We start from the raw sequence: 24,567 nt of genomic DNA, 5'->3' as shown, positions 1-24,567 counted from the left end.
GGTAGCAGTACACATGTCCACATGAGACAGCAGGACAGGTAGCAGTACACATGTCCAGGTGAGACAGCAGGACAAGTAGCAGTACACATGTCCAGGTGAGACAGCAGGACAAGTAGCAGTACACATGTCCAGGTGAGACAGCGGGACAAGTAGCAGTACACATGTCCAGGTGAGACAGCGGGACAAGTAGCAGTACACATGTCCAGGTGAGACAGCGGGACAAGTAGCAGTTCACTAATTTTTTTCTTCTTCTTCCTGCTCTCAATGAAGACAGACGCTTCTGTTCTCTCTCCGTCCCTTGTCCGTCCTCCTTGCTGCTCCTCGTCTTGTCAGAATCTAGTAAATGATGGAATTGATCAGCTGGTGTCTCCACCACATTTCTTTGGACAAAACGAACGGGGGCAGAGGACAGACCGGCTGTCCTGACGGAACCGTCTGCTGCCGGACACACGTTGGACTCCTGGGGCGGCTGGAGGACGGCGCATTTGTCCTTTCTGTCCATCGAGGACGTGGAAAACATCTACATCATTGGATTTAAGACAACAGGTACTTTGAACGTCTCCGCGAGACGGAATCTGACTGGAGAAGTTGACAGTTCGGCTCGAAGGTTGACAACTGGGATGGACGCTGAGGGACACCACGTCCTCACCTGTCCTCACCTGTCCTCAACTACCTTCACCTGTCCTGCAGAGGACAGAGGACCGAGGACGCAAGGCCAGGACGATCTTTCGGAACAACAGCTGTTATCAGGACGGACCCAGACGTCCGGGAGCTTGAGAAGACGGACACTCCGTCCCTCCTCCTGTCCCCTCACCCACCTGGAAACTTGTTGTCCTCAATCAGGACGGTTCATTCATTCATTCATTCACTCATGTCCAGGTGAGACAGCAGGACATGTGGAGGACTGGCTTGGACGGAGGACGGTCCACAGCTCAGCTCCAGCAGGTGAATGATTAGAGTCCAGGTGAGGACAATGTCCTCCTCAGTTAAAGACCAACTCACAGCTGAGGAGGACAGAATGTCTGACGTGTTCGGCACATTGAGGCGTCCTCACTTGTCCCCAAAATGAAACATGAAGCAAAAAAAAAGAGAAAAAAAGAGAGACAGTTCTGTCCCCTGGTGGACGTCTGTCCCGCCCTGAGACAGAGGACTTACCTGTGCAGGTGTGTGAGGTCTCGTCCTGCGCTGTGCTGGGCGGCGTCCAGACGCATGGTCTCACTGCTCAGCGCTCACAAGCTGCATGACGGACACACACACACACACACACACACACACACACACACACACACACACACACACACACACAGTGGCTGTTGTTCCTTCAAACCCTTCACCACCAAGTACAGCAGGACACACAGGAGGGCCCCATTGTTCTAACCACACACACACACACAGACACACACATACGCACGCACACATACGCACGCACACGCACGCACACACGCACACGCACACACACACACACACACTTTCAGTCCTGATCAGATCAACCAGAGTGGATCAATGGAAGTAACGATCAAAGACATGATTCTATTCAGCTTCCTGGGTGTCTTGGAGGGTTCGGTGACCCGGGACGAGGGACAGGCCGTCCTGGAGGACAGTTGCTATGGAGACGGGAGACGCAAAGCGACTCCAGCTGCTAAACAATCAGTCCCACTTTGAATCAAAACTCCAACAACTCTGGAAATCCACAATATTGTCTCTTTATTCATTCATTCACACATGAGAGGAAACAGTGAGGGGGCGTGGCCCCGCCAGCAGGGGGCGGAGCCCCGCCAGCAGAGGGCGGAGCCCCGCCAGCAGGGGGCCTGGAAACCATGGACCGGATCACTGCTCTCACTGGCATCAACCACTGGCGGCTGGCTGATGATAACGCTGATGATAACGCTGATGATACTGCTGATTAAAGACACTGATGATGATCAAGCTGATAATGCTGATAATAACGCTGATGATAATTCTGATAATGCTGATGATAATGCTGACAATAAAGCTGATGGCAATGCTAATAATGCTGATGATAATGCTGATAATAACGCTGATGATAATTCTGATCATGCTGATGATAATGCTGACGATAATGCTGATGAGTACGCTGATGATAATGCTAATAATGCTGATGATAATGCTGATGATTATGCTGATGATAATGCTAATAAGCCGATGATAAAGCTGACAACAATGCTGACGATAATGCCGATGATAACGCTGATGATAACACTGATCATTACGCTGATGATAATGCTGATGATAATGCTGATGATCACGCTGATGGTAATGCTAATAACGTCGATGATAAAGCTGACAATAATGCTGATGATAACGCTGATGATTACGCTGATGATAACGCTGATGATAATGCTAATAATGCTGATGATCATGCTGATGATTACGCTGACGAGAACGCTGATGATTACGCTGATGATAACGCTTATGATAATGCTAATAATGCTGATGATAATGCTGATGATTACGCTGACGATAACGCTGATGATAATGCTAATAATGCTGATGATAATGCTGATGATTACGCTGATGATAATGCTGATGATAATGCTAAAAATGCTGATGATTACGCTGACGATAATGATGATTAAACTGATTTCGATGAACTCAGCATCGATTAAGCTAATGCTGAAGCTCACCCTGCTCGGCTCATGCCGAGGCAGTCACGTGATCAATCTCTGAGCCTGTATCTGAAGGGGACGTCTCTGATTGGCTGCATGGAGCCGAAGCCCCACCTCCTGAAGTCGATCTGGGGAACCTCCTCGCTGGGATCCTTCAGCTCGAACTCGAAATACACCAGCATGAGGAAGACAAACTGTTTGAGCTCGTTGGTGGCGAAGAAGCGTCCGGGACACATGGACACGCCGGAGCCCCAGGGCATGGTGGGAAACTTCAGCTTGGTCCCGCCCTTGTAGAAGTCCGTCTTCCGGGTGCCGTCCGGATTGAGGAAGCGGTCGTACCTGAAGGCCTGGGGGTCGGGGTGCACCTCCGGGTCCAGGTGCAGGACGCTGTACGGGAACACGGACATCCGGTCGCCCTTGCGGATGGCGTACCGGCGTCCGTCGGCCGTCTTGATGGTCATGTCCACCATCACGGCGCGGGTGAGGAGCGGCGCGGCGGTGAGCCGCAGGGTCTCCTCCACGATGCTGTCCAGGACGGGGGTCTTCGCCAGCATCTCGCGGGTCAGGTCCACCGGGGGCCCGCCGGGCCGGACGCGCTGCCCGGACTCGCTCAGGACGCGGTCCACCTCCCGCTTGACGGCGGCCATGGCGTCCGGGTGCTTCATGAGGAAGAGGAGCAGCCAGAAGGAGGACGGCCCGGTGTTGCCCTGCGAGGCCCACAGGAGGACGAACATGTAGCGGTCGATCATGGACGGGTCCATGCCCAGCTCCTCCTTGGTCTGCTGCATGTCCCACACCCAGCGGCTGATGTTGTCCCTGGCCTTCAACTTGCGCGTGGACAGGGCGCCCCAGAAGTGGGTCTTCAGCCTCCCCGCCTCCACCCGCTGCCCCGGGGGGGAGGACGCCGTAGGCCAGGTTGGGGAAGAGCTGGTCGTACTTGCGGAACTCGTCGAACAGGGCCTGCGACTCGGCGCGGTCCCGGTCCCGGGCCTCGTCCGGTTCCCCGGGCTGGTTGCCGAACAGGGAGAGGTACCCGGCCCTGAAGACCACGTTGTAGCTGAACAGGAAGAGGCTGTCGTCCCTCCAGCGGCCCCCGGGCTCCGGGCCCAGCGGGTGCAGCATCACGTTCTGGAGGTTGCTCATCATGGCCTGGGTCAGGACCTCCAGGCCGCCCCCCTTCAGGTGCTTGTTGCTGGACAGGTGCAGGATCTTCACGTCCTCGGGGATGGAGACGTAGCCGAAGACTTTCCGCACCAGGTCTCTGGCGAAGCTGTGGAAGTCCAGCTTGTCCCGGCTCTCCTTGGTGAAGGCCCCGAAGGACAGCGGGTCCTGCAGGAAGGTGAAGTAGAACCCCCCCAGCTGGACCGTGAACACGTCCCCGTGCTTCCTCCTCATCCTGTCCAGGAACTGCAGCGTGTCCCTGCGGAACTCCAGGACGTGGCCGAGCCAGGGGATGGGGCCCTTGTCCAGGGGGGGCTCTCCGGGACGGTGCCGGCGGAAGGCCCCGAGGAGGTGCAGCCCCCCCAGGAGAGCGGCGGCCAGGATCAGCAGGATCAGCGGGATCACCATGACCAAGTCCTTCGGCTGCTCACAGCTCAATGCAAGGTCCAGATCCAGACTGCCACACGCCCCCGTCGCCCCTCCCCCCACCCGGTGTGACGTAATCAGCCTTCCTGGAACCGCCGACTCGGCACTTCAATGGAACACTTCAATGGAACACTTTAATGGAACACATCCTCCTCTTTTTCACAATGTTGCTGTTGGACTGACGCGTTTGTTTGTTTGTTTGTCTTCTGGACTCCTCGGGTCCCAGCCGGTCCTGGCCCAGCTGAACCTGGTCCCGGACGCCGACGCACTGAACTAGTCGCAGGCAGATTAGAACCAGACGGTTGACGACAGCGTCCCACGTGACGGCGGGGAGGGGGGGAGGGCGGCACACATCCAGGCAGCGGCAGGAGATACCAGGAAACACGTTTGGACTGAAACGAGAAAACTAAATAACAAACGCAGAGTCACGGTTTCGGCCAAACGTTGACGGAATGTAGACGGACCGCTGAGCAAACACACCCTTATCTCCAGTGTCTCTCGGCTGCACGTCCAGAGTTGATGGTTCGATAACGGTTATTCAACTTGAGATAAAGTGTGTCAAGCAGCAGGAGAGAGGAGGAGGAGGAGGAGGAGGAGGAGGAGGAGGAGGAGGAGGAGGAGGGAGGAGGAAACCCACCAAAGCAAAGCCAGATGTCCACCTCTGTCCCTGACGTTTGGGACTAAAGACAGTCAGGAAACATCAGTTCTTCCTGTAGGATCCTCAGCAGGAAGACAAAACAAGCGTTTGACTCGTCCTCATTAGAGACGGTGGACGGGCGTCCCTCGAGGACATTCTCTGGTATTGATAGGGAGAATCTGGACTGATCCCGGATCTGCTCCCGACGGTGGAACCTTCGTAGAACCTGAACCCTGCTGCGGGGGGACATTTGGACACAATCTGCAGTTTGGAGGACATTTTCTACCTGGCAATCGATTTGATTACTTCTCTGGTGTCGCAACGTCGTCTTACATAACCTGGTGTGTCGATCTGTGTGTGTGTGTGTGTGTGTGTGTGTGTGTGTGTGTGTGTGTGTGTGTGTGTGTGTGTGTGTGTGTGTGTGTGTGTGTGTGTGTGTGTGTGTGTGTGTGTGTGTGTGTGTGTGTGTGTGTGTGTGTGCATAAAGTGAACTCACTGAATCTGCCAGAACATCTGCATGTTGAACAACCGACATTGAACCCAGTCAGCGCCGCCCCCTGCTGGGCTGAACGGGAGAAAACAAACAAACCCGGATGAGTGTTTTTTCACAAGTATTGAGGGAAACTCCTTGTATGGAGGCAGAGGAACAACAACAACAACAACAACAACAACAACACTCCTTCACAGAAAACACAACCCAGCATCACAGCAGTGGTTAGTGCTCTGGCTTCACAGTGGCAAGGTCCTGGGTTCAAATCCAGCATGCAGGTTGTCCCCATGTCTTCATGTCCCCGTGTCCAGGGTGTCCTCCCACACACACACTTCAGAGTAGTGGAAGACCTTCAGAGTAGTAGAAGACCTTCAGACTAGTAAAGGACCTTCAGACTAGTAGAAGACCTTCAGACTAGTAAAGGACCTTCAGACTAGTAAAAGACCCTCAGTGTAGTAGAGGACTTCAGACTAGTAAAGGACCTTCAGACTAGTAAAAGACCTTCAGAGTAGTAGAGGACTTCAGACTAGTAAAAGACCTTCAGACTAGTAGAGGACTTCAGACTAGTAAAGGACCTTCAGAGTAGTAGAGGACCTTCAGACTAGTAAAGGACCTTCAGTGTTGTAGAGGACCTTCAGTGTAGTAAAAGACCTTCAGTGTAGTAAAGGACCTTCAGAGTAGTAGAAGACCTTCAGACTAGTAAAGGACCTTCAGTGTTGTAGAGGACCTTCAGTGTAGTAAAAGACCTTCAGTGTAGTAAAGGACCTTCAGACTAGTAAAAGACCTTCAGTGTAGTAAAGGACCTTCAGTGTAGTAGAGGACCTTCAGACTAGTAAAAGACCTTCAGTGTAGTAAAGGACCTTCAGTGTAGTAGAGGACCTTCAGACTAGTAGTTTTGCAGTAAAGAGTAGTGCAGCAGAAGGAGCCTATTGAAAGGAAGGAGTCTCCTGAAAACCTCCTGACCTCCAGGGGGCAGCACTGAGAACCAGGTCTCCTGAAAACCCCCTGACCTCCAGGGGGCAGCACTGAGAACCAGGTCTCCTGAAAACCTTTACAGACTTTACAGTTTCCTCGTTCACCAAATATGCTTGTTTTTTTTTTTTAAGTTTCATCAGCGTAACAAAAACGTTTGTTGTATTTATTTTTCTTTGATTCTTTGATCTCCCCTCAGAAGGTTCTACCAGAGCAGACCTGCTGAACAAACACGGTTGTAAACATCATATCATGAATCAGTTTATAACAGGAAATTATGTTTTACTGCGTTTCATTCCGGATTGTTCTCTTGGCGACGAGCACGAGGCCGAAACGTGCCCTCGTGTGACGTAAGAGCGCGTTACATCAGACAGAGAAAGAGAGAGAGGGAGAGAGAGACAGAGAGAGAGAGCACAAAGCATGGTGCGTTCATGGTACCTCAGTTTTAGGTGTTCGGAGGTCATTTTTTATTGATTGTGTCTCTTCGCGTGTTTATTTTCGTGTCTATTTGCGTGTCTCTCACGTGCTTTCTCTCTTTTCTATCTTGTGACCTCATGAACGTCGTTTATCTTCATGTTTTTGACCGGAAACCAGCGGAGCCTCTGCTCGAGTTTCAACATTTCCTCCTGCACATGAACGCGACACGTCGTAATATCACGTCAGAACCTGCGTCAGTCGGTCACGTGGGTCACGCAACCGGCCGCTGACTTCCTGTGTGCGTGCGGATCCCGTCACATCGTCCGGCTCCTTCCTCCAGTCCGTACCGGGTCCAGGTCCTCCGGTGAGTACGGCCCGGGGGGTCCGGGGGGGACCGGGGGGGCCGAGGGGGGACCGGGTCTGTTGGAACCAGGACTGTATTGATCTGAGATCAGTTTAGTTCGTTAACCTTCAGGGTTTGGTTTAGTCTCCTGGTTAATTTAATTTAGTTTAATTTAATTTTAACTTGGTTTGATTTAATTTAACCAGCGTGTAGTTTAGTTTACTGTAGTGTAGTTTACTGTAGTGTAGTGTAGTTTACTGTAGTGTAGTTTACTGTAGTTTAGTTTACTGTAGTGTAGTGTAGTTTACTGTAGTGTAGTTTACTGTAGTGTAGTGTAGTTTACTGTAGTTTAGTTTACTGTAGTGTAGTTTACTGTAGTGTAGTGTAGTTTACTGTAGTGTAGTTTACTGTAGTGTAGTATAGTTTACTGTAGTGTAGTGTAGTTTACTGTAGTGTAGTATAGTTTACTGTAGTTTAGTTTACTGTAGTGTAGTTTACTGTAGTGTAGTATAGTTTACTGTAGTGTAGTTTACTGTAGTGTAGTTTACTGTAGTTTAGTTTACTGTAGTGTAGTTTACTGTAGTGTAGTATAGTTTACTGTAGTGTAGTTTACTGTAGTGTAGTTTACTGTAGTATAGTTTACTGTAGTGTAGTATAGTTTACTGTAGTGTAGTTTACTGTAGTATAGTTTACTGTAGTGTAGTGTAGTTTACTGTAGTTTAGTTTACTGTAGTGTAGTGTAGTTTACTGTAGTTTAGTTTAGTGTAGTGTAGCTTAGCATAGCGTAGTGTAGTGTAGCTTAGCTTAGCATAGCATACCGTAGTGTAGTTTAGTTTAGTTAGTTTCGTTAACCACCCTGGGATCCTTGTTAACAAGCTGCTCAGACTCTGACACCTGAGTGAGTCACAGTCGGCTTTATTCTCATTTACTTTATTGTTTGTAAACTATTTATCTATAAGTATGACGTTTATTTACAAACATCACAAAGTGATGTTTGTACAAAACGCTGTTTCTTATCGTCACTCTTCGGTTTTGTGGTTGAGTGAATCACCATCATCATCATCATCATTTAGGACAACAGATGTGTGGAATCTTGAAGTGACAGAAACACTCGGAGACGTTCCGCTGGTTCTAAGAGCAAAACGTGTGACTGGATCCTGGTTCCTCAGGTCACGTGACCCGATGAGACGTCCTGGTTCCTCAGGTCACGTGACGTCTCAAGTCGACTTCCTCTGAGGGACAGAGAGTCGCCATGGAGACGAGGGAACTATCAGGCAATAAAAACTATAAAACTATAAAACAGTATCAACAGGAGCAGAGTCTCAAGTGGTGACTGTCAAAATAAAACTACCAAGTTTGTTCATTATTATGGTGACTGTCAAAATAAAACCACCAAGTTTGATCGTTATTACGGTGACTGTCAAAATAAAACTACCAAGTTTGATCGTTATTATGGTGACTGTCAAAATAAAACCACCAAGTTTGTTCATTATTATGGTGACTGTCAAAATAAAACTACCAAGTTGGATTGTTATTATTGTGACTGTCAAAATAAAACCATCAAGTTTGATCGTTATTACGGTGACAAAAACACAAAACGGCGCGTCGGCGTTTCTCACCTCTGAATTCACACGTTCACAGCAGGAAGCACCGCCGCCGACCCGGCCGGAACCTTTGACCTCATCCGACCTTTGATCTCATCTGACCTTTGATCTCTGGTTGTTTCAGCCGTCATGTCCACCTACGAGGAAAATGACTCCAAGTTCATTCGGAAAGCGAAGGAGAACCCGTTCGTTCCCATTGGTGAGACACACACACACGCACACACACACACACACACACACACACACACCCTGCTTAATTGTGTGTGTGTGTGTGTGTGTGTGCAGGTATGGCGGGGTTCCTCGCCATCGTCGGCTACCGGCTGTGGAAGCTGAAGAGCCGCGGCGACACCAAGATGTCGGTTCACCTGATCCACATGCGAGTGGCGGCTCAGGGCTTCGTGGTGGGAGCCATGACTGTGGGTACGTGTTGACCTCTGACCTCTGACCTCTGCCCCACACACACACATTGACCTCTGCCCTCTGGCCTGCAGGCGTGCTGTACTCCATGTACCGGGAGTACGTGGTGAAGCCCGCGGAGGAGCAGAAGGCCGTGAAGCCGAAGTGACGGAGCGCCGCCGACCTCTGACCTCTGACCTCTGACTGTGCGCTCTTATTCTGAAATGTGTGTGCGAGCGAATGAAAGCCCCGCCGGCGCGGCGTTTCCTGTTGCTTCACTCCGTCACTCGCCGAGACGCTGCGATTTGTTTCCGCCACGTCCCGGAGGATCGTTTCTGAAAAGACGAGGCTTTTCTTCTTTCTTCTGCCAAAACCAACGACTTTGAACTTTGAGCTCGTTTTCAATCCGACGTTTCCCGAAACAGACGAACTTTATTCTGAAGAGCCACAAAAAATAATCCCCTCAGTCTCATCATTAAACGCTTAAATTATTATTATTTTTTTTTTATGTTTATCTGATGTTAAGTCGCAGACGGAAGGTCTGACCTTTGACTCCGTCGGGGTCGTGACCTCAGGGGTCACGTCTCTGACCTTTGACCTCAGGGTTGTGGCCTCAGGGTCACGTCTCTGACCTTTGACCTCAGGGTTGTGACCTCAGGGTCACGTCTCTGACCTTTGACCTCAGGGTCGTGGCCTCAGGGTCACGTCTCTGACCTTTGACCTCAGGGTTGTGGCCTCAGGGTCACGTCTCTGACCTTTGACCTCAGGGTCGTGCACCTTTTAGGATTTTTCGAATTTGACTTTCATCTTCAAATAAAATAGAATTAAAATGTGATTCTGTCTTTTTTTGTTCGTCAAGTTTTATTCTCACGTGACGAACACACACACACACACACACACACACACACACACACACACACACACACACACACACACACACACACACACACACACACACACACACACACACACACACACACACACACACACACACACACACACACACACACACACACACACACACACACACACACACACACACACACACACACACCCTGTTATTCTCATTGTTGCTGTTGCCTCAGTCTCCAGTGACGCTGCGGGTCCCGCAGGAGTTGAACCGTGTTGACGCGTTACCATGGAAACGGGAGCGTGCGAGAGAGAGAGAGAGAGAGAGAGAGTAGAAGGAGGTCTCGGAGCAGAAGAAGCGACAGAAGGTGAGTTGATGTGAAACTCGGTTCTTCTTCCGCTTCAGTCATGAACTCGGATTAGAAACTTCCAGGACCTTCCAGGATCTTCCAGGACCTGCTGCGGTTTTCACAGTTTTAATCTCGTCGTCGTTCGGATTAAAATCCCGGCGGAGTCGCTTTGTTCCTCAGGATCTAGATTTCAACCTCAAACCGCCGCGAGACGTTCTTCTGAACGTTTGTGACGTTTTTCTAGAAGAACGTGAGACTCTGGTCAGTACTTCTACTAATACTAGTACTTAGTAACGGTTAATGTGTTAATTAGTACTTTAACAACTAATACTGGTACTTAGTAACGGTTAATGTGTTAATTAGTACTTTAACAACTAATACTGGTACTTAGTAACGGTTAATGTGTTAATTAGTACTTTAACAACTAATACTGGTACTTAGTAACGGTTAATGTGTTAATTAGTACTTTAACAACTAATACTAGTACTTAGTAACGGTTAATGTGTTAATTAGTACTTTAACAACTAATACTGCTACTTAGTAACGGTTAATGTGTTAATTAGTACTTTAACAACTAATACTGGTACTTAGTAACGGTTAATGGGGTTAATTAGTACTTTAACGACTAATATTTAACTTATTCACGGTTAGTTGTGTGAATTAGTACTTTAACGACTAATATTTAACTTATTAACGGTTAATTGTGTGAATTAGTACTTTAACAACTAATATTTAACTTATTAACGGTTAATTGTGTGAATTAGTACTTCAAGACTAATATTTAACTTATTAACGGTTAATTGTTAATTAGTACTTTAGCAACTAATATTGGTACTTATTAACATTTAATCGTGTGAACTAGTACTTTAACAACTAATATTTAACTTATTAACGGTTAATTGTTAATTACTACTTTAACAACTAATAATGGTACTTTTTAATATTTAATAGTGTGAATTAGTACTTTAACAACTAATACTGGTCTTATTAACGGTTAATAGTATGAACTAGTACTTTAACAACTAATATTGGTCTTTTTAACAGTTAATAGTATGAACTAGTACTTTAACAACTAATATTGGTCTTTTTAACAGTTAATAGTATGAACTAGTACTTTAACAACTAATACTGGTCTTATTAACGGTTAATAGTATGAACTAGTACTTTAACAACTAATACTGGTCTTATTAACGGTTAATAGTATGAACTAGTACTTTAACAACCAATACTGGTCTTATTAACGGTTAATAGTATGAACTAGTACTTTAACAACCAATACTGGTCTTATTAACGGTTAATAGTATGAACTAGTACTTTAACAACTAATACTGGTCTTATTAACGGTTAATAGTATGAACTAGTACTTTAACAACTAACACTGGTCTTTTTAACAGTTAATAGTATGAACTAGTACTTTAACAACTAACACTGGTCTTATTAACGGTTAATAGTATGAACTAGTACTTTAACAACTAACACTGGTCTTATTAACGATTAATAGTATGAACTAGTACTTTAACAACTAATACTGGTCTTATTAACGGTTAATAGTATGAACTAGTACTTTAACAACTAATACTGGTCTTATTAACGGTTAATAGTATGAACTAGTACTTTAACAACTAACACTGGTCTGATTAACGGTTAATAGTATGAACTAGTACTTTAACAACTAATATTGGTCTTATTAACGGTTAATAGTATGAACTAGTACTTTAACAACTAACACTGGTCTTATTAACGGTTAATAGTATGAACTAGTACTTTAACAACTAACACTGGTCTTATTAACGGTTAATAGTATGAACTAGTACTTTAACAACTAATATTGGTCTTTTTAATGATTAATAGTATGAACTAGTACTTTAACAACTAACACTGGTCTTATTAACGGTTAATAGTATGAACTAGTACTTTAACAACTAACACTGGTCTTATTAACGGTTAATAGTATGAACTAGTACTTTAACAACTAATACTGGTCTTATTAACGGTTAAGAGTATGAACTAGTACTTTAACAACTAATACTGGTCTTATTAACGGTTAATAGTATGAACTAGTACTTTAACAACTAATACTGGTCTTATTAACGGTTAATAGTATGAACTAGTACTTTAACAACTAATACTGGTCTTATTAACGGTTAATAGTATGAACTAGTACTTTAACAACTAATACTGGTCTTATTAACGGTTAATAGTATGAACTAGTACTTTAACAACTAACACTGGTCTTATTAACGGTTAATAGTATGAACTAGTACTTTAACAACTAATACTGGTCTTATTAACGGTTAATAGTATGAACTAGTACTTTAACAACTAATACTGGTCTTATTAACGGTTAATAGTATGAACTAGTACTTTAACAACTAACACTGGTCTTATTAACGGTTAATAGTATGAACTAGTACTTTAACAACTAATACTGGTCTTATTAACGGTTAAGAGTATGAACTAGTACTTTAACAACTAATACTGGTCTTATTAACGGTTAATAGTATGAACTAGTACTTTAACAACTAATACTGGTCCTATTAACGGTTAATAGTATGAACTAGTACTTTAACAACTAATACTGGTCTTATTAACGGTTAATAGTATGAACTAGTACTTTAACAACTAATACTGGTCTTATTAACGGTTAAGAGTATGAACTAGTACTTTAACAACTAATACTGGTCTTATTAACGGTTAATAGTATGAACTAGTACTTTAACAACTAACACTGGTCTTATTAACGGTTAATAGTATGAACTAGTACTTTAACAACTAACACTGGTCTTATTAACGGTTAATAGTATGAACTAGTACTTTAACAACTAACACTGGTCTTATTAACGATTAATAGTATGAACTAGTACTTTAACAACTAACACTGGTCTTATTAACGATTAATAGTATGAACTAGTACTTTAACAACTAATACTGGTCTTATTAACGGTTAATAGTATGAACTAGTACTTTAACAACTAATACTGGTCTTATTAACGGTTAATAGTATGAACTAGTACTTTAACAACTAACACTGGTCTGATTAACGGTTAATAGTATGAACTAGTACTTTAACAACTAATATTGGTCTTATTAACGGTTAATAGTATGAACTAGTACTTTAACAACTAACACTGGTCTTATTAACGGTTAATAGTATGAACTAGTACTTTAACAACTAACACTGGTCTTATTAACGGTTAATAGTATGAACTAGTACTTTAACAACTAATATTGGTCTTTTTAATGATTAATAGTATGAACTAGTACTTTAACAACTAACACTGGTCTTATTAACGGTTAATAGTATGAACTAGTACTTTAACAACTAACACTGGTCTTATTAACGGTTAATAGTATGAACTAGTACTTTAACAACTAATACTGGTCTTATTAACGGTTAATAGTATGAACTAGTACTTTAACAACTAATACTGGTCTTATTAACGGTTAATAGTATGAACTAGTACTTTAACAACTAACACTGGTCTTATTAACGGTTAATAGTATGAACTAGTACTTTAACAACTAATACTGGTCTTATTAACGGTTAATAGTATGAACTAGTACTTTAACAACTAATACTGGTCTTATTAACGGTTAAGAGTATGAACTAGTACTTTAACAACTAATACTGGTCTTATTAACGGTTAATAGTATGAACTAGTACTTTAACAACTAATACTGGTCTTATTAACGGTTAATAGTATGAACTAGTACTTTAACAACTAATACTGGTCTTATTAACGGTTAATAGTATGAACTAGTACTTTAACAACTAATACTGGTCTTATTAACGGTTAATAGTATGAACTAGTACTTTAACAACTAATACTGGTCTTATTAACGGTTAAGAGTATGAACTAGTACTTTAACAACTAATACTGGTCTTATTAACGGTTAATAGTATGAACTAGTACTTTAACAACTAATACTGGTCCTATTAACGGTTAATAGTATGAACTAGTACTTTAACAACTAATACTGGTCTTATTAACGGTTAATAGTATGAACTAGTACTTTAACAACTAATACTGGTCTTATTAACGGTTAAGAGTATGAACTAGTACTTTAACAACTAATACTGGTCTTATTAACGGTTAATAGTATGAACTAGTACTTTAACAACTAATACTGGTCCTATTAACGGTTAATAGTATGAACTAGTACTTTAACAACTAATACTGGTCTTATTAACGGTTAATAGTATGAACTAGTACTTTAACAACTAATACTGGTCCTATTAACGGTTAATAGTATGAACTAGTACTTGCAGACTGTGAGTTCCTCTGGTGTCCTGCTGGCTGCAGTACCGGCGATGGACCAGCAGGGGGACATGACGAGGCTGCAGCTCCAGTTCCTGAAGCTCCAACAGCAGCAGGACAGAAGAAAAGAGGAGAGGAAGAAGCAGAAGACAGTAGAAGACAGGTGAGTCCACCTGAGCTGAGGAGGTGCTGAGGAGGAGGTGCTGAGGAGGAGGTAGAGAGGAGGAGGTGGAGAGGAGGAGGTGCTGAGGAGGAGGTGGAGAGGAGGAGGTGCTGAGCAGGAGGAGAGGAAGTGGTGCTGAGGAGGAGGTGGAGAGGAGGAGGTGGAGAGGAGGAGGTACTGAGGAGGAGGTGGAGAGGAGGAGGTGGAGAGGAGGAGGTGCTGAGGGGGAGGTGGAGAGGTGGAGGTGCTGAGCAGGAGGAGAGGAAGTGGTGCTGAGGAGGAGGAGAGGAGGAGGTGCTGAGGAGGAGGTGCTGAGCAGGAGGAGAGGAGGAGGTGGAGAGGAGGGTGTAGAGAGGAGGAGGTGCTGAGGAGGAGGTAGAGAGGAGGAGGTGGAGAGGAGGAGGTGCTGAGGAGGAGGTGGAGAGGAGGAGGTGGAGAGGAGGAGGTGCTGAGCAGGAGGAGAGGAAGTGGTGCTGAGGAGGAGGTGGAGAGGAGGAGGTGGAGAGGAGGAGGTGCTGAGGAGGAGGTGGAGAGGAGGAGGTACTGAGGAGGAGGTGGAGAGGAGGAGGTGGAGAGGAGGAGGTGGAGAGGAGGAGGTGGAGAGGAGGAGGTGCTGAGGGGGAGGTGGAGAGGAGGAGGTGGAGAGGAGGAGGTGCTGAGCAGGAGGAGAGGAAGTGGTGCTGAGGAGGAGGAGAGGAGGAGGTGCTGAGGAGGAGGTGCTGAGCAGGAGGAGAGGAGGAGGTGGAGAGGAGGGTGTAGAGAGGAGGAGGTGCTGAGGAGGAGGTAGGCTGATGCAGGTGTTCCTCTTGTCAGGGAGTCCCAGGAGGAGGTCCAGGCTCTGAAGGAGGTGCAGGAGGAGGTCCAGGCTCTGAAGGAGGTCCACGAGGAGGTCCAGGCTCTGAAGGAGGTGCAGGAGGAGGTCCAGGCTCTGAAGGAGGTGCAGGAGGAGAGTCGGGCTCTGAAGGAGGTCCAGGAGGAGGTCCAGGCTCTGAAGGAGGTCCAGGAGGAGGTCCAGGCTCTGAAGGAGGTGCAGGAGGAGAACAGCCGCCTCTTCAAACTGCTGAGCGACAAAAACTTCGAGATAAAACTTCTGAAGAAGAAACTAGAAGAGGAGCGAGAAGGAGGTGCCAGGAGTCTTCCTCCTAGTCTTCCTCCTAGTCTCTAGTCTTCCTCCTAGTCTTCCTCCTAGTCTCTAGTCTTCCTCCTGGTCTTCCCCCTAGTCTTCGTCCTAGTCTCTAGTCTTCCTCCTGGTCTTCCCCCTAGTCTTCGTCCTAGTCTCTAGTCATCCTCCTAGTCTTCCTCCCAGTCTCTAGTCTTCCTCCTAGTCTTCCTCCTAGTCTCTAGTCTTCCTCCTGGTCTTCCCCCTAGTCTTCCTCCTAGTCTTCCTCCTAGTCTCTAGTCTTCCTCCTAGTCTTCCTCCCAGTCTCTAGTCTTCCTCCTAGTCTTCCTCCTAGTCTCTAGTCTTCCTCCTGGTCTTCCCCCTAGTCTTCCTCCTAGTCTTCCTCCTAGTCTCTAGTCTTCCTCCTAGTCTTCCTCCCAGTCTCTAGTCTTCCTCCTAGTCTTCCTCCTAGTCTTCCTCCTAGTCTCTAGTCTTCCTCCTAGTCTTCCTCCCAGTCTCTAGTCTTCCTCCTAGTCTTCCTCCTAGTCTCTAGTCTTCCTCCTAGTCTTCCTCCCAGTCTCTAGTCTTCCTCCTAGTCTTCCTCCTAGTCTCTAGTCTTCCCCCTAGTCTTCCAGGAGCTGGAGCAGCAGCTGAGCGTCCCCCCGGCCAGACGTCCCCCAGAGGACAGGAACCTCTGTCACATCCGGACAGTGGACAAGGAGAGACGGGAGGCGCTGGAGGTGCCTGGAGTCCCCGAGTCCACGAGTCCCCGAGTCCCCGCCGCCGTCCCGCTGACGTCCGTCTCCGCTGTCTCCGCCCCCAGAGGACCGCCGCCGAACACCGGCTGCTCCTCCGCGACCACGAGGAGCTGAAGAAGAAGCTGGGGGCCTCGGGGGCCCGGAACCAGACCCTGGCCCGGGAGGTCCAGGTCCTGAAGGAGCAGGTCTGCACGCTGCTGCGCAAGTGTCGGCATGACGACGAGCTGGTGACCGCCCTGCTGGTCAGGACACGCCCACCGAAACACCGCCCGCCAAACCTAGCCCCGCCCACCAGACACCGCGCACGTGTGTGTGTGTGTGTGTGTGTGTGTGTGTGTGTGTGTGTGTGTGTGTGTGTGTGTGTGTGTGTGTGTGTGTGTGTGTGTGAGAGACAGAAGCAGCTGGCTGAGGGACCAGCGTCCAGCAGGAACCAGAGGCTGAGCGGCGCCGTCCAGACGGCAAGAGGAGAGATCAAAGAGCTGCAGCGTCACAAAGAACAAACTAGAGTACAAACTAGAGTACAAACCAGGATACACACTAGAGTACACAGTTACTGAGACGCTTCATCTGGCCCCGCCCCCCTCCCTGACCCTGCCCCCCCCCACGGTGTTTCACCAGGAAGCAGAGGACGGCCGGACCAGAGCCTGCAGTTCAGGACTTTCTCCACCAGATGGCGACATGAACCCAGGATTGATGCCTTCAGGGTATTTAGGCTGCTTCACTCCCTCAGCTGGGGTCGCTGTAATCAGATTACTGACTACAGTGTGTGTGTGTGTGTGTGTGTGTGTGTGTGTGTGTGTGTGTGTGTGTGTTTTCAGGGTGGTTTCCAGGTTGGGTCACAAGCTGGTACTTCCTGCAGCGGAGCTCAGTTTGGCTCTGATGTGAGTGTGACACTAACATGTACCGTCACACACACACACACACACACACACACACACACACACACACACACACACACACACACACACACACACACACACACACACACACACACACACACACACCCCCCTCACCTGCTGCCGTCCAGCTTCAGACTCCAGAGCTTCACTTGAACCAAACGGCCGACATGCTGACGGAGTTCAGCCCTCCTGGGAAATTCCCACTGGGAAATTCCCAGTTCTCTCCCACTTCCTCCTCGTGTGGTTCAGGAACACGATTCTGTCGGAGCCCGAACAGAACCAGTGACCAGGAGTTCTGCACGGTTCCAGCACCGCGGTGACCTCTAGTGACCTTTACTGACCTTCCCTGACTTTCCCTGACCTTTGAAGTGTGTAAGGCCGCCGCCTTGCTCACTTCCTTCCTGCAGAGGCCGGAGGAGGCGGAGCCTGTCGCTGCCCACCTCCATGGTGGACCGTCACAGCGCCTCCTGTGGCCCGGCAGACTAACCACATGGTGTCAGTGTGTCTGCTGCTGCTGTTGCCGTGGAAACGACACTTTGTTTATCGCTTGAGGTGACGTTGTCATGGAAACGGGACCAGAGTTTCCTGATTGGAGTTGTGTGTTTGACTCCTGCACAGGGAGGAGCAGGAGGAGGAGCAGCAGGAGGAGCAGGAGGAGGAGTGAAGGCGGCCTGCAGTTGGCACCTCTCTGACCTCTGACCCCCCCCCCCCCCACCCCCACCCACGAGGAGGCGGAGCTTCACTGGCAGCCTCTTCTTCTCTTCAGCTGGAAATTAAAGTCAAATTGAACTGGTCTTCTTCCTCCTTGTCTGTCCTCTGGAGGACACCGATCGTCTATGAACTCTCAGGAATATTTACAGTCCCCCCCCCTCCACCCCCTCCTCCACCCCCTCCACCCCCCAAAACAAAACATCACGCTTAATTTAAAGTCCTGGCCGAGTGTCTCTCACCACGGCGGAGCTTCCAGGAGGCTGCAGGTCTCTGCTGGACGGAGACGAGCCGCGAGACAGAAATATCAGGACACGATGAAGAAGAGCTTTATGCTGGAGGGAAACAGAGGCGCCTGTGTGGAGGACAGAGGTGGAGGACAGAGGCGGGGGACAGAGGTGGAGGAATGAGGTGGTGACAGAGGGGGACAGAGGTGGACGAATGAGGTGGGGGACAGGTGAAGGACAGAGGGGGATAGAGGTGGAGGATAGGTGGAGGACAGAGGTGGGGGACAGGTGAAGGACAGAGGTGGAGGACAGAGGGGGACAGCGGTGGAGGACAGGTGAAGGACATAGGTGGGGGACAGCTGGAGGACAGAGGTGGGGGACAGGTGGAGGCGGCAGATCGAACCTCTGCAGGACAGGTGGAGGCGACTGATGGGACGGTGTCCCACCAGGCGGTGACATCATCAGACCGGGGACACTGTTTGTCCCCTCACGTCTCACGTCTCACGCCGGGACCATCGTCGTCCCGCGGTCACGGTGTCGTCACTCCAGAATAAACGCGTCTCGGCCAAACAGCTTCCAGGTTGTTGTGCCGCAGCGTCATCAGGGGGCGGGGCTTAATCCTAAAGGCCCAATAAGTCAGAAAAACAAACACACTTGTGTAAACAGCCTCACCTGTTTGTCATTCCGGCTGTGAAAGGATCCTTTCTCCAGTACTCTGAGGTACTCTGAGGTACTCTGAGGTATTCAGAGGTACTCAGAGGCATTCAGAGGTATTCAGAGGTACTCAGAGGCATTCAGAGGTACTCAGAGGCATTCAGAGGTATTCAGAGGTACTCAGAGGTACTCAGAGGCATTCAGAGGTACTCAGAGGCATTCAGAGGTACTCAGAGGCCTTCAGAGGTACTCAGAGGTATTCAGAGGTATTCAGAGGTACTCAGAGGCATTCAGAGGTACTCAGAGGCATTCAGAGGTATTCAGAGGTACTCAGAGGCATTCAGAGGTACTCAGAGGCATTCAGAGGTACTCAGAGGTACTCAGAGGCATTCAGAGGTATTCAGAGGTACTCAGAGGTACTCAGAGGTATTCAGAGGCATTCAGAGGTACTCAGAGGTATTCAGAGGTACTCAGAGGTACTCAGAGGTATTCAGAGGTACTCAGAGGTATTCAGAGGTACTCAGAGGTACTCAGAGGTATTCAGAGGTACTCAGAGGTACTCAGAGGTATTCCCTCGTCCTGCTTCCTGCCGCCGTCCAGGAACTAAAGTCAACAGAGCAGCAGGTTAAAGTTAGCCTGGGGAGACACTGAGGCTCCGCCCCCTGGAGCCACCCAGGCACCGCCCCCTGGACAGGGAGCCACCCAGGCTCCGCCCCCAGGAGCCACCCAGGCTCCGCCCCCAGGAACGACCTCAGGCTCTGAGGCTCCATTCAGCCGCGCCTCATTTACATGTAATGCAAAGAAAATAAACAACATTTCCTAATGTGCTCATTTACAGTAAGTAGAAATAAACTAATGGGGGGGGGTGGGGGGGGGGCAGAGGTCAGAGGTCATCCTCACCAGTCACCTGACAGACTGTCTCCAAACTGTCTTCAACAACAACAACAACAATAATAATAATAATAATAACACAGAAGGGGCGGAGAGTCGTTGTCACGCTTCAGATTAAAAAAAAATTTTTTGTAAACACCTGAAAAACACGTGCACACACACACACACACACACACACACACACACACACACACACACACACACACACACACACACACACACACACACACACACACACACACACACACACACACACACACACAGATCAGAGCTGGAAGTCTAAGTGACTGAATTCAAAATCAGCCAAGCAGATTTCCTTTCTAATGCTGCTGGAGGCGGGTGGAGGGGTGGGTGGAGGTGGAGGGGTGGGTGGAGGTGGAGGGGGGGGGGGGTGGGTGGAGGTGGAGGGGGGTGGGGGGGGTCACTGCAGATCCTGAGTGAATGATGGCGTTCCACAGGGTTCAGTGTGCAGACCTGTATTTTTCGCTTCTCACTTGTTTCTGGAATAAAAAAGTTTCGGAGAGCATCCCCCCCAACCCCCCCTCCCCCCCCCCCCCCCCCCCCCCCCACCCGCCCCCCCACCCCACCCCGTCGTCATGGTAACGGATGTGACCGAGTGGACGACGATCAGTGTCCGGGTCATAAAGACGCCTCCTGCTCCCCTCCCCCGCCGCCAGGCCAGCCGGCTGTAACCCACACCACCGCTTTAATTAATTCATGCCGGCTGGCTGGAGGAGGAGGTGGAGGAGGAGGAGGTGGAGGAGGAGGACCTCCACCTCCTCCTACACTCGGCCATGGGAGCAAACCTGCAGCAGCACCGCCTGGACTCCCGACTCCCCGGACCTGAACACTGCTGACGTAGGAGCAGCAGGAGGAGCAGGAGGAGAATTAGCAGGAGGAGGAGGAGCAGGAGGAGGAGGAACAGGAGGACGCAGGCGCAGACACAGGGAGAGATGATGGGACGTCCACTTGAGCTCCTGCTGCTTTGTCACTGCTGCTCCTCCGTCTTTTCCCAGATCCCCGACCCGGAGGTAAGACCTCCCACACGTCTCCTCCGTCTCCTCCTCCTCCATCTCCTCCTCCGTCTCCTCCATCTCTTCCTCATCCTCCTCCTCCTCCATCTCCTCCGCCTCCTCTTCCTCCTCCTCCTCCGTCTCCTCCTTGTCCTCCGTCTCCTCCGTCTCCTCGGTCTCCTCGGTCTCCTCCTCGTCCTCCTACTCCTCCTCCTCCTCCTCCTCCTCCTCCTCCATCTCCTCCGTCAGTTACAGGAAGAAGCTCCCGCAGGTGATTTATGGCCTTTGTTCCTTGTTGTTTACGTCCAGAGCAGGAAGTCGTCAGGACCGGAGTGTCGGGTGACGCTTGAGACCAGCAACACTTCTTCATTCTGTCATTCTTTCTTTCATTCTGTCATTCATCCATTCATCCATTCATTCATCCATTCATTCATCCATTCATTCATCCATTCATTCATCCATTCATTGAAACCAGCCTGTGACAGAAGGACGACAGGAAACCAATGTGATTCTTGGAAAAATGTTCCTCAGAGACGATTCAAGACCAAAATCCTGAGAAAAACAACTCGTCACTATGAACTCGTCTCTATGAACTCGTCTCTATGAACACGTCTCTATGAACACGTCTCTATGAACTCGTCTCTATGAACACGTCTCTATGAACACGTCTCTATGAACTCGTCACTATGAACACGTCTCTATGAACTCGTCTCTATGAACACGTCTCTAGGAACTTGTCTCTATGAACTCGTCTCTATGAACACGTCTCTATGAACTCGTCTCTATGAACACGTCTCTATGAACTCGTCTCTATGAACTCGTCTCTATGAACTCGTCTCTATGAACACGTCTCTATGAACTCGTCTCTATGAACACGTCTCTATGAACTCGTCTCTATGAACACGTCTCTATGAACACGTCTCTATGAACTCGTCTCTATGAACACGTCTCTATGAACTCGTCACTATGAACTCGTCACTATGAACTCGTCTCTATGAACTCGTCTCTATGAACTCGTCTCTATGAACTCGTCTCTATGAACTCGTCTCTATGAACACGTCTCTATGAACTCGTCTCTATGAACACGTCTCTATGAACTCGTCTCTATGAACTCGTCTCTATGAACACGTCTCTATGAACTCGTCACTATGAACTCGTCTCTATGAACTCGTCTCTATGAACTCGTCTCTATGAACTCGTCACTATGAACTCGTCTCTATGAACACGTCTCTATGAACTCGTCTCTATGAACACGTCTCTATGAACTCGTCACTATGAACTCGTCTCTATGAACTCGTCTCTATGAACTCGTCTCTATGAACTCGTCACTATGAACTCATCACTAGGAACTCGTCACTATGAACTCGTCTCTATGAACTCGTCACTATGAACTCGTCTCTATGAACACGTCTCTATGAACTCGTCACTATGAACTCATCACTAGGAACTCGTCACTATGAACTTGTCTCTATGAACTCGTCAGGAGGCTTCAGGACCTGCAGTAACCCGCCAGGCCTTTAGAGGCGCTGTGACTCACCAAACACCACAGAAGAAGACGTAGAACATAGAAATGTAGCAGTAGACTATTTGAAAACGCTCCGTGCGCCACCCCGTCATTGCTTTCAGGACTAAAACTAACAACAGCGCCAACTAGTGGACCAACATGGAAATGACATTGTTTTCAGTGTTTCTGCCGTTTCCGTGGAGACGGACACCATTTTCAAACTGTTGCTGTGGAAAAACCTTTCTGAAACTGTGACATTATGTAAAAGAGGTCTGGAACCTTCTCCAGGATCTTTTCCAGGATCTTTTCCAGGACCCTGTCCAGGATCTTCTCAAGTATCCCATCTAGGAGTCTTCTCCAGGACCTTCTCCAGGAATCTTCTCCAGGATCTTCTCCAGGATGTTCTCCAGGAATAACAATGAAAAAAATGTTGTTGGTAAAATAAAAACAAACTAATAAAGAAATAATAGAAAACACGAGAACAAAGAACACGACCTTCTCTTGAACTGCTGTTGCCGACGGCAACGAGACGACCTGAAGGCTTTTCCTCTCTGGTCGCTTCCTCACAACAGTGTTTCTCATCAGAGCCTCATGTCTCCTCATCTGCTCTCCTCTCACGTCGTCATCGTTTTCTCAGAAACAAAACGATTTTTCCTCGTCTGACGGTCGTTTGTGGCTTCAAGGAAAACAACGAGTGTTACGATCAATATCAGGCTGGAGCGCCGGGGGATCCTCATCCTCATCCTCATCATCCTCCTCCTCCTCCTCCTCCTCCTCCTCCTCCTCCTCCTCCTCCTCCTCGTCGTCCTCGTCCTCGTCCTCGTCCTCGTCCTCGTCCTCGTCCTCGTCCTCGTCCTCGTCATCATGCTCATCCTCGTCCTCGTCCTCGTCCTCGTCCTCGTCATCGCCATCGTCATCGTCATCGTCATCGTCATCGTCCTCGTCCTCGTCCTCGTCCTCGTCCTCGTCCTCGTCCTCGTCCTCATCCTCATCCTCATCCTCATCGTCCTCCTCCTCCTCCTCCTCCTCCTCCTCCTCCTCCTCCTCCTCCTCCTCCTCGTCCTCGTCCTCGTCCTCGTCCTCGTCCTCGTCCTCGTCCTCGTCCTCGTCATCATGCTCATCCTCGTCCTCGTCCTCGTCCTCGTCCTCGTCATCGCCATCGTCATCCTCATCCTCATCGTCCTCGTCCTCGTCCTCGTCATAATCCTCCTCCTCCTCCTCATCCTCATCATCCTCCTCCTCCTCCTCCTCCTCCTCCTCACCCTCGTCCTCGTCCTCGTCCTCGTCATCATCATCATCATCATCATCATCATCATCATCATCATCATCACCATCATCATCATCACCATCATCATAGCAGACGGGAAACATGAAACTTCTGGAATGAAAAGCAAAAGAAACGATGTGTTTTCACTTCATGGTGTGTGTGTGTGTGTGTGTGTGTGTGTGTGTGTGTGTGTGTGTGTGTGTGTGTGTGTGTGTGTGTGTGTGTGTGTGTGTGTGTGTGTGTGTGTGTGTGTGTGTGTGCAGCTCTTGCCAACAGACCCCCCCAAGAAGCCCGACCCCGTGACCTCAGAGACCGTCGTGTTCTGGGGGCTTCGTCTGTGGCAAGTCATCGGCATCTTCTCTGTGTTCGTGTTGGCTGTGGGTCAGTTAATCCCTTAATCCAGATTAGCTGTGAGTCAGTTAATCCCTTAATCCAGATTAGCTGTGGGTCAGTTAATCCCTTAATCCAGATTAGCTGTGGGTCAGTTAATCCCTTAATCCAGATTAGCTGTGAGTCAGTTAATCCCTTAATCCAGATTAGCTGTGGGTCAGTTAATCCCTTAATCCAGATTAGCTGTGGGTCAGTTAATCCCTTAATCCAGATTAGCTGTGAGTCAGTTAATCCCTTAATCCAGATTAGCTGTGGGTCAGTTAATCCCTTAATCCAGATTAGCTGTGAGTCAGTTAATCCCTTAATCCAGATTAGCTGTGGGTCAGTTAATCCCTTAATCCAGATTAGCTGTGAGTCAGTTAATCCCTTAATCCAGATTAGCTGTGGGTCAGTTAATCCCCTTTATCCGGCCTAGATTAAGGGGATTAAATCTGTTGTGACTAAATCTGTTAATCTGTGTTTT

The 24,567-nt window shown here is 48.2% G+C and overlaps 2 protein-coding genes and 1 long non-coding RNA gene across 3 annotated transcripts; 2 read left to right on the top strand and 1 right to left on the bottom strand.

Annotated features, from left to right (window-relative positions):
* Nucleotides 1-1,683: 1,683 nt before the first annotated feature.
* LOC308148668 (5-beta-cholestane-3-alpha,7-alpha-diol 12-alpha-hydroxylase-like) lies at nucleotides 1,684-5,370 on the bottom strand (the record flags this gene model as incomplete). The annotated part of the gene is given in 4 exon segments (XM_080522164.1): nucleotides 1,684-3,523; nucleotides 3,525-4,320; nucleotides 4,427-4,606; nucleotides 5,348-5,370. Coding segments are annotated over 4 exon segments (1,845 nt in total). The 3' UTR covers nucleotides 1,684-2,677.
* Nucleotides 5,371-5,461: 91 nt separating this feature from the next.
* higd1a (HIG1 hypoxia inducible domain family, member 1A) lies at nucleotides 5,462-9,908 on the top strand. The gene is made up of 5 exons (XM_080522162.1): nucleotides 5,462-5,565; nucleotides 6,908-7,094; nucleotides 8,802-8,876; nucleotides 8,963-9,097; nucleotides 9,169-9,908. Exons 3-5 carry the CDS (start codon nucleotides 8,807-8,809, stop codon nucleotides 9,240-9,242), a joined length of 279 nt encoding a protein of 92 aa, XP_080378288.1. The 5' UTR covers nucleotides 5,462-5,565; nucleotides 6,908-7,094; nucleotides 8,802-8,806; the 3' UTR covers nucleotides 9,243-9,908.
* A 7,039-nt stretch (nucleotides 9,909-16,947) lies between these two features.
* Nucleotides 16,948-18,120, top strand: LOC308148666. Its single transcript, XR_013937202.1, has 3 exons — nucleotides 16,948-17,255; nucleotides 17,370-17,432; nucleotides 18,069-18,120. It is a non-coding gene; the product is annotated as an uncharacterized lncRNA (long non-coding RNA).
* The last annotated feature ends 6,447 nt before the right edge of the window (nucleotides 18,121-24,567 follow it).

Source organism: Blennius ocellaris (genome assembly GCF_963422515.1).
Source record: "Blennius ocellaris genome assembly, contig: SCAFFOLD_81, whole genome shotgun sequence".
NCBI lineage: Eukaryota > Metazoa > Chordata > Actinopteri > Blenniiformes > Blenniidae > Blennius > Blennius ocellaris.
Note: the sequence above shows the minus strand (reverse complement) of the source record. Positions and strands in the feature narration are given on the sequence as shown.

Excerpts from the sequence above, each read along its gene's own strand:
- higd1a (XM_080522162.1), top strand. The coding sequence starts at position 8,807 with ATGTCCACCTACGAGGAAAATGACTCCAAGTTCATTCGGAAAGCGAAG. Across the intron at positions 8,877-8,962 it reads GAACCCGTTCGTTCCCATTG|GTATGGCGGGGTTCCTCGCC; the intron begins GTGAGACACACA and ends GTGTGTGTGCAG. Across the intron at positions 9,098-9,168 it reads GGTGGGAGCCATGACTGTGG|GCGTGCTGTACTCCATGTAC; the intron begins GTACGTGTTGAC and ends TCTGGCCTGCAG.